Source organism: Marmota monax, unplaced genomic scaffold (genome assembly GCF_021218885.2).
Source record: "Marmota monax isolate L192 unplaced genomic scaffold, Marmota_monax_Labrador192_F-V1.1 WCK01_AAM20220418_F8-fsc00196, whole genome shotgun sequence".
In the NCBI taxonomy this organism is placed as follows: domain Eukaryota; kingdom Metazoa; phylum Chordata; class Mammalia; order Rodentia; family Sciuridae; genus Marmota; species Marmota monax.
This window is the reverse complement of record NW_026694390.1, coordinates 2,158,163-2,169,894: the sequence shown is the minus strand read 5'-3', so window position 1 is coordinate 2,169,894 and position 11,732 is coordinate 2,158,163. Positions and strand designations below refer to the sequence as shown.

The following is an 11,732-nucleotide window of genomic DNA, read 5'->3' as shown; positions in this document are numbered from 1 at the left end:
ATATTTTATTTACAGACAAGGTATCGCCAAATTGCTTAGGGAGGTCCTCACTAAGTTGCAGAGGCTGGTTTTGAACTTGCAATCACCTTGCCTCAGACTCCCAAGTCAATGGGATTATAGGCATGCGCCACCTGAATTTTTTTAAACCAAAGGGATCAATAATGTTTAGATTTAAATATAAGCCTTAGAATATTAGCCTGATGTAGCTTAATAATTGGAAGAAAATGGAAAGACAAGTAAACATACTTTCAAGGATTTAAAATTACAAATATATAACCATTTTAAGAAAAACAAAATGTTTAGAGGGGTAGATTTCAGAATGTGAAATTAAAAAAAAATACACTATCCACAATCATGAAAAAGGTATACTATTTATTATTACTCTACATGAAAAGGTACTATGCTAAAAATAATAAAAGTAGTCAACACATAGTTGGTTTTAAAGTAATGACTTTATTAATAAATATACATCCATATGATGATGTAGATACAAATCATGAACACTACTCCATTCCCATACACATAATTGCACACGAGTAGCTCAAGTTCATGGACATAAAAACATACACAGTATCTATTCAGACTTTTTACAGCAGAGGACAGCGTGCTTATTATCAGGTAATTGGTAATTATTTTCTCCATAATTATGTGGGAAAGGAAATTGTAAAAACTTAAAGAATCAAAGTGGTCTGATTACTTTAAATCACACACTGGATTTACTATAGCATTAAATTTCCCAAAAATCAAATACATTATATGTGAGGGCACAGATTTATCTACTTGAAAGAAGAGGGAAAAACCAAAGAAAAGATTTAGATATATTCTAGAGTTTAAGAGTAAATACTTAAGCTATACTAAAACAAAAACATAATAGCATGGAATTATTTTGTCCAAGGAAAAAAATATTTTGAACTATTGTGAACACTTTTATAAACACATTTATAAAGGATCATAAAATTTTACTGCATATGGGAACAATGACTAACAGAGTAGCAGTTATAATCAGTATCCCCTGAATTATTCTTTTAAAGCTTCACAGAATATAAAGAAGTTTATTATTTATTAATTTTTTTTTTTTTAGCTCATACACTGTGGTTACTCTTACACTGGATGAATTACCCTTAACCTAACGGATCCAGACTTCTTTTCCCTTGTTAACTCAAAGAAACTTTATTCTTATTTCATGAAAATATATGTAAATTTACACAGTTTGATAGATGTTTCTTTTAAAATGTATATAGAATTTTTATAGTTTAATTGAAACACTGATTTTAAAAATGTCCCCAAATATTGAAAATCAAACAAGATACTAATTTTCTTCCAATACATTGTGCCAATATTTTTAATATCCAGTGCAAAACCCCCACATAGTATCAAAATCATCCCATACTAAAGATTAGTTATGCAAGGTTTCATCTGTGAAAAAATGAAAATTTTATCTGTGTTAGCTTATTAATAACAATAGTAAACAAGACGTGTTAAAATATTTTTTAAAGAAAAGAGTAAAGCAAACTTACTTGAAAAGCAGATCATTTTCTGACCAACAGTTTAACATAGAATAGTGAAACCTATTTTGTGAAGAATAGAATTACACAGTATAAAATCAGCAATTTACCTTTGAAGGAACAATCATACAGTGGGGGGAAAGGCCAGTTTTCCCCAACTGATTATATTAAAAGTATAGGCAACTGTTTAACATGCTATTTCAGTGTTTATCATGACAAGAGACAGTGTTACAAAAGATGCACGATGTAGTCTTTAGATTATATAGAAGTAAAAATATTTTATATTTTAAGACTTCATTCATGTTATCACTTATATGTCTTTCTCTTCAGCATGGCACCAGTGAACTGTTCACAAGGAGAAAAGTTAAGTGGAATCAGGAGATGTTCTCCAGCATATAGATCTAATAGTCCAGGTAACTGTTCACATGAACAGTAAACTTGGCTTTCTAAAAGATGTTATCCATTCACAACTATAGCCATTTGTCCCCCTTTTTTCCTGGGACATAGCTCCTGATAATAAACACTATTATAAACATACCTCCTTTAGCTGATTTCACCATTTCAGAAACATGTATACAAAATTCATTATACAATAATACACCTGCTTTTATCTTCTGACACACAGCACAGCACCACTGAGTAGATGTGCTGGGGTGAGAGGGAATGAATGCAGGAAAAGGCAGGGGATATAAGGAAGAGCATGTTTAACAAAATCAGAGATGAAAAGAAACTGAAAGGGCAATGTCTAATGGACTTAACATGCAACCAAATCCTTAACAATGGTGTACATTAAAAAAACTGTCTTCAAGAACTAGCTTGAAAGTATTTCTAAGCAGCCACTGCTGAACATCATCTTGAGAAACAGCTAAGTGAAGAGAATTGGATAGATGAACACATGAATAAAGATGCAAGCATTTGTGTGTGTCAGAAGTTATACTGTTCTGAGTAAATTATTCAAAGTTTTATATTCTAAGCTTCTGCAAGAAGAAACTTTTGTAGCAATTTAGCTGCCAGAATGTTACAATTAATTATGTAGTCATCCAACATTGTTTGCTATGGTTTGTGCAAAGCTAATATTGTTGAGGTCACTGTCTTAGTCGCCAGTGCACAAAGTCCCCACAAAAAATGCAACACCTCTTACTGTAAAGAGCAGCATAAAGTCCAGCTCATTGTGTCAGGCATCACTGGAACACCTGAAGGCTTGCTGCTTTTTTCCTGATAAAAAAGGTATGAAACATGACATCCATTTGCAATCAGTTTTCATTAACTGAGAGCAAGCCCAACCAACACATTATGTGCCCTTTTAAGTTTTTAATTATTTTAAGTTTCTGGGTCCTGCAAATCTACATTTTAATCTCAAAGGCATTTAAAATTGGAAGTACAAACATTGTATCTTTAAAGTTCAGTGGAATTTTTTTCAAATCTGAAGTTTGTAAATTTTTTTAGAACAAACTCATGATGAATAAAATGCATATTCATAAGGAACATCACTTTCAGAAAGAAGGGAGGAGAGATTTCCCTCTACCTCAATGGTACATTTTGCCCAACACTTTCTTCCTTTTTTCTATTTTGCTTTAAGCAAACATTATTTGGGTCGGGGGCGGGGAATCCTTTTGGAGAAAGTGGTCTCACTAGAGCCATAATAATATTTTTAATTAGACTAAGCAACAATTTTCTTTTACATGTTTCATGCATAGATGGATTTCTATATTTCTTAATATTTGGGTTCTGACAGTCAGGAAACTTCATTCTGTTAATACCATTTTACAGTCTACCACTCAAATTGTGCCCTTTGGTAAATATAAACCTGAAAACATAGTAAGTGCTATGCAATGGGACAACTTCTCAGAAAAACTAAGAAAATTCCGAAGAAATGAGCACTACTAATATGTTTTTAAACATAATACTTTAAAATCCACCAAGTATATGAAAATCAAAATATAGTGACTATAACTACATGCAGACCTTAAGAAAGTTTTTTTTCTATTATATTAAAAATGCTATTCTCAGAATGCATTGTATTTCACCAAAAATGTAATGTGTAGTTTTTATAAAATAGTTTAAATTTTTTGTAAATATGAATTGTTTGTAGTGTTTGGTATATATGCTCTTAGGCAATTAAAAATACATAACCTAACACTGCTAAGAGGCAAACACTAAAGAATTCTTTTATGAATAATGGTTAAATCAATTAATGCCATGTAGATCAATAAATAAGAAGCTGCTTAAACTCAGAACATTAAAAATAAGTTTTTAACATCTGAAATCTATGTAAATTCCAAAGCATACAAACAGCTGTGTACTCTCATGAAAATGTTACAAAAACTCACACAGCCATTACCTCAAGTAATCCTGAATTATTAGTTTGCTTTTTTTGCTCCACCAGTTAAAATACCTTATATACTATCTTTATTATATTGTAGGCTTACTTCACAAACTAATATAGGTATATAATGGTTTCAGTTGTTTAGCATATAAAGCATCTATTAGAATGGCCCAAAAGTAGTAATAAAACAGAAGACATAATCATAACCCTAAAAGAAAGACAAAAAATGATAGGTGTTATGCTTAAACCTATGTACAAATACAGTGCCACTGCTATGCCCTGAATGGATCTGTCAGCCAGCATATGGCAGCTTCTGAGCAAAAGCAGGGGGAAAAAATCCAACAGAAAAAGAAATTTAGAAAGTCCAGAATATAAAATTATATGACAAAATAAAACCATGAAGCTTTGGGATTATTCACAATCTCCTAAATGTGGCCCTCCTCTCCTGCCTCATTCATTCATTGGGTGGCTTGACTTCGCTGCTGGTTTCCTCTACCCCATGAACTGCTCTGCCATGCATCATTGGATAAGGAAAAGCAGCAGTGCCACAGCCATAACCAAGATCGGCAAGACGGGATAGAGCTTTAATGCTACCTGGAGGTCTCCCTGGGCTGACTTTGTATCCCGCAGCTTTAGTTGTACCCAAGGGTCTGCCTGGACTTGTCTTAAATCCAGCCGCTTTGGTAGTTCCCAGGGGTCTGCCTGTGCTGGTCCGGTATCCTGCTGATTTGGTGGTTCCTGAAGGCCGGCCACGCTTACCAGATCGGTTAAGATTTTTCTTTTTCTTTAGTTCATCTTTTATCTCTATGCTTCTGCCACTTGTAGGCTGCAAGTGTGTTTCATTTAATGGGTCTTGCCTCTGACAAACCATTGGTTTGTGGCTGACAGTGTGGCTGTATTTGCTTTGCTGGGAGGAATATATGTCAAACTGATCAGCAGCTCTCATGGCATCTTCATTGAGGCAGGAAGGCTTGCCAGGCCCACAGAACGCTGGATTACTGCTGGCAACTGGATGCATCATTTTCTACCAAAAATAAGAGACAAATATGCATAAATACACATACACAAATACATATCTGACAGACAGCATTCAGTGGGAAAATAGTCTGTCTTCCAACAACTATGTAGACTACCTAAAATTAGGCAGACAGGCAGGACTCTAGACCACTTATAAACAAACACATAAGATTCAAAGATCCTTGTTTTTCTCAACTTAATCACGGGTAGGACAAATGTCATATAAGATAACTCAATCATAATACTAATTTAGTAATCATAATATTCACTGATTAGGAGCTGGTATAAGCAGAAAACAAATGTTACATTTTGTAGGCTTTTTTCTTTTAGATTATTAAACCCCAAAAGGATAATAATAATGCCAAGAACTCTTCATTAATCTGATTCTTTTTTTTCACTTTGCCTAACTTTCTTAGAATGGCTCCCTTTGGCCTTTTATTATATTCCTAACATGTATACTTCTAACCTGACCACAGTTTCCACAAGAGAGACTCCATCATTATTGTAATTTATTATTTATACAGAACCCTGAGTGTATGTTACACTTTACAAAGGACAGAATGTGCCAAGCAAAGAACATAATCTCTCTCGACCCATGGTACATACTCCCTTCAAACATCCTCTAGCCAAACAGAAGGCAGTACCAACACAAAAGGGAAAATAAGGTTCCCATTAGTTAAAATGAGTGAACATTTTATATGTTTATAATACACACACACACACACACACAGACTTATACTACAAAAACATGGTTAACAACCATTAAAAAAAAAAAAAAAACTATTTTGAAGACAAAATCTTCAATGTGCAACACTGCTTTCTTCCTTGATGATAAGTGTTGTGAGGATCTTCTTTCCTTACAGGAGCCCTGAACAGTTTAAAGTCTCTGACTATGAGGATATCCATGTGATTTCTTTCTCTATACTAAACATGTATTGGGCCTGGAGTTGTGGCTCAGTGGTAAAGCGCTTGCCTGGTATGTTTGAGACCCTGGGTTCAATCCTCAGCACTGCATATCTATCTATCAATCAATCAATCAATCAATCCATGGACAACTTTTTTTTTTTTTTTTAAGGAATGTATTAAGTCACATACAACTCATGCCTGTAATTCTAGTGACTCTGGAGGCTGAGGCAGAAGGATCACAAATTCAAAGCCAGCCCCAGCAACTTTTTTTTCATACACGACAACAGTGGAATGCATTACAATCCTTATTACACATATAGATCACAATTTTTCGTATCTCTGTATATAAAGTATGTTCACGCCAATTTATGCCATTATACATGTACTTTTTTGTTTGCATTATAATTCTTAATACACATATGTATCACAATTTTTCATATCTCTGTTGGGTTGGGGATGTGGCTCAAGTGGTAGCACGTTGGCCTGGCATATGTGAGGTCCTGGGTTTGATCCTCAGCACCACATAAAAATAAAATAAAGATATTGTGTCTAGCCCCAGCAACTTTTCAAGGCCCTAAGCAACTTGGTGAGACCCTGTCTCAAAATAAAAAATATAAAGGACTGGGGATATGGCTCAGTAGTTAAGCACCCCTGGGTTCAATCCCAGGTACTATTAAAAAAAAAAAAAAGTATTAATACCACCCCATGACAAGCCAGCCATAAATAGCCATAGCCTTACAGACTATGGTACTACATTGCAACAGGTAAGAAAGATAAGGATATGGATTCTAATTTGGATTTAGGAAAAAAGTCAAAATGTACATTAAGGTCCAGTTTCAATTTGTTAAATGTTTGCCTGCACCCTTCATATGGGTATAACTGCATCAACATCTCAGTTATGAAAATAGTTACTACCAGAGGTCATAAATAGTGAACCAAAACCACTGTAAACTCATTTTTAAAATTTTATTGTAATGACAATGATGATTTGTAGAGTACTAAATCCAGGGGTGCTCTACCATTGAGCTACATCCTCAGCCCTTTTAATTTTTATTTACCTATTTATTTTATATTAGAGAATGAACCCAAGGGAACTTTATCACTGAGCTACATCTCCAGTCCTTTTTATATTATGAGACAAGGTCTCACTACGTTGTACAGACTGGCTCTGAACTTGTGATCCTCCTACCTCAACCTCCTGAGTCACTGCCACTGATTTCACTGTAAACTTAGTGTAGTTTATAAAGGCAAAAGGAATTGAGAATCAAATCAGAATCGAACTGTTGGATTACTAAATGCTTGCTGAGAATCAATAGATATAGAACTGCTGGACAACTGACTTAACGTCTTAAGTATGAAGGAAAAATATTTAAAATGAGAAGCTACTTGTTTATGGCAAGAGCTTTATAAGCCTGGGAATATAAAACAAGACTGGGCCAAACACAATCACTAAAAAAGAATATTTTTTTTCACTCACTTCCCAAAGATATAAGGAGAATTACTTATTAAATATCACATTACCAGCTCCAATTCTAATATTAGGTAAGAAATGATAGATCTTAAAAATAAGTTCCAAACATACATTTACCTAAAGTTAGTTTTTGAGCATTTGATATGTGCCAAGCAGTAAACTTGGCACTTTGCACATTATGTGATTTAATTCTCAGGACATGCCTATGAGAAACTTACATTATTTTCCCTATTTTTACAGAAACAGGCAAAGACTTTAAGTAACCGCCAGGGTCACACATAGGGAAATGGTTTAGTCAAATATGAATTTAGATGATCCGAATTCTGAACAAACAATTTACAGTACAGAAATCATATATATTTGTATGCAGGTTTTTCAATAGCAACACTCATTTGGGTAAGAAAATTGTTGTGGGGTCTGTCCTGTGCACTATAAGATGTTAAAAAGCATCCCTGGTCTACACCCACTAGATGTCAGTAGCAACACCTTCCTTTCTCCCCACTCCCCAAATTTGTGACAACCGAAAATTTCTCCAGATATTGTCAAATGTTCCCTGGAGGGCAAAATCATTCCCCACCACGGGAATCACTCAGCTATATTACAATGAAATCATAAGACTCAACTTAAAATATTCCTATTTTTTATACATCTCTTTAGCCACTTCCAGGACAAATATCCACAAACCTTTCTGTTGGTAACATATAAAAACAGATAGATTTCCCTTCCAAATGGGAAAAAAAAGACTACACACATTCCTCAACATACACTAATTGAGAAATAGATACAAGAATTAAATAGGAATCAAAATAACCGTTTTTTTGCCCATAAAGTTAGACTAGAGATCATATGCAAATACAAGGAGAAACCCAGAGACCTGTGAAAGGACTATCAGAGGAAAAGTAAACCCCTTTTCAACTTTATTATTTGAAAATTGGGCTTAGGGTATAGTTCAATGGTAGAGTGCTTGCACAGCATGGGTGAGGCCCTGGGTTTGATCTCCAGCTCTGTAAAAAAATAAATAAAGGAAATGAAAACAATTACCATTCCCCCCAAAACCAGAAATCATCCTGTTAGAACATTCTCATAAAAAGAGGAAGAAAAGTGTACAAGTTCTTTCTCCCACAGGTGAGACTGCCACTTAAGGAAGAAAATAATCTGTCTATAATCTGTTTCAATGTTTTATAGTCTTTCCTTTTTAATTTGTATCACTAACCTTACCAAAACTTTCCCTCTGGACCTTACTTCCTTTACCTCATTTTATCTTAATATATGACAACATTCACAATCTGCCAGCACTCAGGATATATAGTCTCAGCTTATATTATGTTAGGCTTTTAGAAGAAAAAATGATGCCACATATCCTTTACTCAGATACCAAACTACACTGAGAAAAAAATAAAAACTCAAATGTACAATTAAAAAACAAAAAAAGCACACATTTCTGATTCCTTTAATCTTCTCCAGGAATTTATGCCTTCAGTTTGTATTGTGTTATTTTGCTTTTGACATAGATCACATTTATAGAGGGCCAACTCCATGCAAGACAGTATTCTAAGTACTAGGACACAAAATGGACAGGAGTACAGCTGTATATTCCAACGGGTAACAATGACACACTGAATAAAGAATACTTCTGAAGTGTGAATTTTCTGTTTTTCCTTCCCTACCACTGGTCAAAAAATAAGTATTATTTATCCAATAACTAAGGAACTAAACAAGAAACTTAATGACAATTATTCCTGTAAATAGTTAACTAAAAAAGGAATTAGCTAAAAACAATCCAATTTTCAGACTTCAACCTTATTAAGATATGAATCAGCACTATCAGATCCTTGTGTGCAGAACCATCATATGTATTTATATGCAGGTATATATGCCTGTATGCAGCATCTGCATAATACATAAGCATTAACCTTGCATTTCATATTGCTCTCCCTTCTTCCGCTCCAGGGAGTGCCAGCTAACTATTCTTGATTCTTTCTTTGAATGTATGCATGCACAATTCTTAAGAAAGTTGAGATTGACTACTACATTTTTAAAAAGTGTGGAGTGAATGGAAGCCACTGTGTTGACCACTAAAGGTTAAAGAATATCTTTTAAAATGATTCACTGAAGGTAGGGGGGTCAACTAAGAGCTTCAATATATTTTGACCATGATTAAATTCGAATTTTTAAAGGATAACCTAAAACTTGATGTTCCTGACGATTTTTACTGTGTATTTTTAACTCTCCAACTCTTTTCAGTGAGCTGTTTTTTTGGTAAAAGAATTCTTTTCCCTTATCTTGAACGTGGCAGTCATTACTGCCAACATAAAGAACTGTAACTATTTTTAGTAATTTCAAAGGCATTCATGGGCTTTCTAAAGATGAAGAAACCTTTCCTTTCAAAAAACCCAAGTTCTGCTCTACTCCAAAGATAACATCACAATTCTCAGACATATACACTTAAGAACATTTGGCTAATAATTACATATCACCACGTACGATTTTATAAATCTAAATAAAGTGTTCGTTTGTACCCCATCTCAATCACGCTGAAAGTCCATCCAACAAAAGCCAGTTGCTACATACCCTGCTCTACCATGGAAAGTTTTGATACCAGGACAGAACATAAATAACGGCCTCCTTTGTCTTCTTTCCACTCCCTTTGCCCTACGGCGCAGTTTCCTCAGTGCCAGAATCCATAAGGCGTTCGAAAATGTATCACCAGTTGTGTGTCCAAAAGCGATTATTAATGTATTTGCAATAACAAGTTTGCAGAAGATAGGCGCCCACAGTAAAGAGAAGGCTGTGTACCCTCCCAACATCAAAATTCGTAACCTGCTGTCTGTCCACTCTTGAGTTCTGCAAGCGTCGAAGTACCCAGGCCACTTCGTCTAGACGCCAATCAGCCTCTTATTTAAAAGGCGGAGGGAGGACTGCTGGTTTTGACCTCTCAAAGAAAAGAAAGGGTGAGCCCTCCCCCGCCCCGCCGCAGGAATTTCTCCCGTGATGGCTCCACACCGGGAAGGCAGGCTACGTCCGCGTCCTGCGCTCTCTCTGGGTCAGGCCAGAGCCCCTGGCAGGGGCGGGTCGGAGCGCTCTCCTCACTAACTACCAGGCGCGGTCCTCGCGTTCCCCGCGGGCGCCGCAGCCCCGCCGCCGCTCCCCCAGCTGGAAAAGCCGCGCACCCACCTACCTCGGCCACTCGAAGCCCGGCCCCTCAGCGAGTCCAGGGGCTGCCCATCGGCTGGGAACCTCACACTGGCGTCGCTTTCTCCCCAGCCGCCGACTCTGCACGGGGCAGGGAAGGATTCAGAGAGACAGGCACTGATGTTGGTGACGGCGGCGGCGAGGCAAAAGCGGCGTCCAGCTCCCGCCGCAGGCACCGCGCACCGAGCAGCCCCGGACCCAGGAGGAAGAGGCCGCCACAGCCCCGTATTGCGAGAAGCGGCGTGCGCGAGCTCGCGAGGACCGCGCACGCACACGCACGCACACACGCATCGCGAGACCCAGTCTCCCGCCGACGACTAGCACACGCGAGCTTAGGGAGGGATCCCAAGAGGCCAGGCTGCGCTTGCGCGATGTGGACCAGGCCGTGCCAGCGGTCTGAGCTGGGGTTTTCCTGTGAGCGGACGCTGGATAGGAGGGTCCTAAAAGGGATTGATTCTTTTGGATTGATTCTCACCCCAGTTCTGTGATGTCGGAACATCCACCCACCTCATTTCTACAATTTAGGATTAATAAATGATTATCAGGATTTGAACCCAACAGTTTCGTTCCAGAGACAGCTTTTTAAAAAGCTGTTTGTGAAAAGGGTTTGTTAATGCCTCGTTGTGCTGTAGGCTTCCCACACCATGTTAAGGGACTTGGTCTGTACTGGTTTCTTAACGGATGGGTAAGGAGAAATCTCCATCTGCAAACAAAATGGGAATATTCATATACTAGGTGTTGGGATCCTCAGACCTAGGGTCATGTGATAAAGTCTCATCATATTTTAAGTTTTTACATCTATGCCTCTTTAGAATTGCCATATTCTTCATTCCACCATCAAGCAAGAAGTGATGGGACAAGCAGTAATTGATTACAAACTCCTTTGATGCAGTAAGCCGTGTGGCCAGGCACACTAGTAATCTCAGCTACTAAGGAGGCTGAGGCACGAGGATGGCGAGTTGGAAGCCAAATTGGGCAACCTAGCAATAGACCCTTGTCTCAAAATAAATAAACCTGCGGGGGAGTGGGTACATGTCTTGTAATATCAGTGGATCAGGAGGTTGAGCATGAAGATTGCCAGTTCAAAGCCAGCTTCAGCAAAGGTGAAGCACTAAGCAACTCAGTGAGACCGGTCTCTAAATAAATACAAAATAGGGCTGGGGATGTGACTGAGTGGTTGAGTGCTCCTGAGTGCAATCCCGGGTACCAAAAATAAATAAATAGACCGGACCTCAATGGTAGCACACTTACCTAGCATGTGTGAAACCCTGTGATCAATTGCCAGTACCCCACCACCACCACCAAAAAAAAAGAT

At 37.3% G+C, this 11,732-nt stretch overlaps 1 protein-coding gene across 2 annotated transcripts; it reads right to left on the bottom strand.

The window, feature by feature from the left end:
- Positions 1-433: 433 nt before the first annotated feature.
- CUNH5orf24 (chromosome unknown C5orf24 homolog) lies at positions 434-10,542 on the bottom strand. Of its 2 annotated transcripts, XM_046468069.2 has the most exons (3): positions 10,404-10,542; positions 4,426-4,855; positions 434-2,720 (listed from the first exon to the last, which is right to left on the bottom strand). In XM_046468069.2, the coding sequence occupies exons 2-3, from the start codon at positions 4,850-4,852 to the stop codon at positions 2,680-2,682; spliced, it is 468 nt and encodes a 155-aa protein (XP_046324025.1). In that variant the 5' UTR covers positions 4,853-4,855; positions 10,404-10,542; the 3' UTR covers positions 434-2,679. The 2 variants fall into 2 exon arrangements, with proteins under 2 accessions (XP_046324025.1, XP_046324024.1); XM_046468068.2 differs by having other exon boundaries at positions 434-4,855.
- Between the last annotated feature and the right edge of the window lie 1,190 nt (positions 10,543-11,732).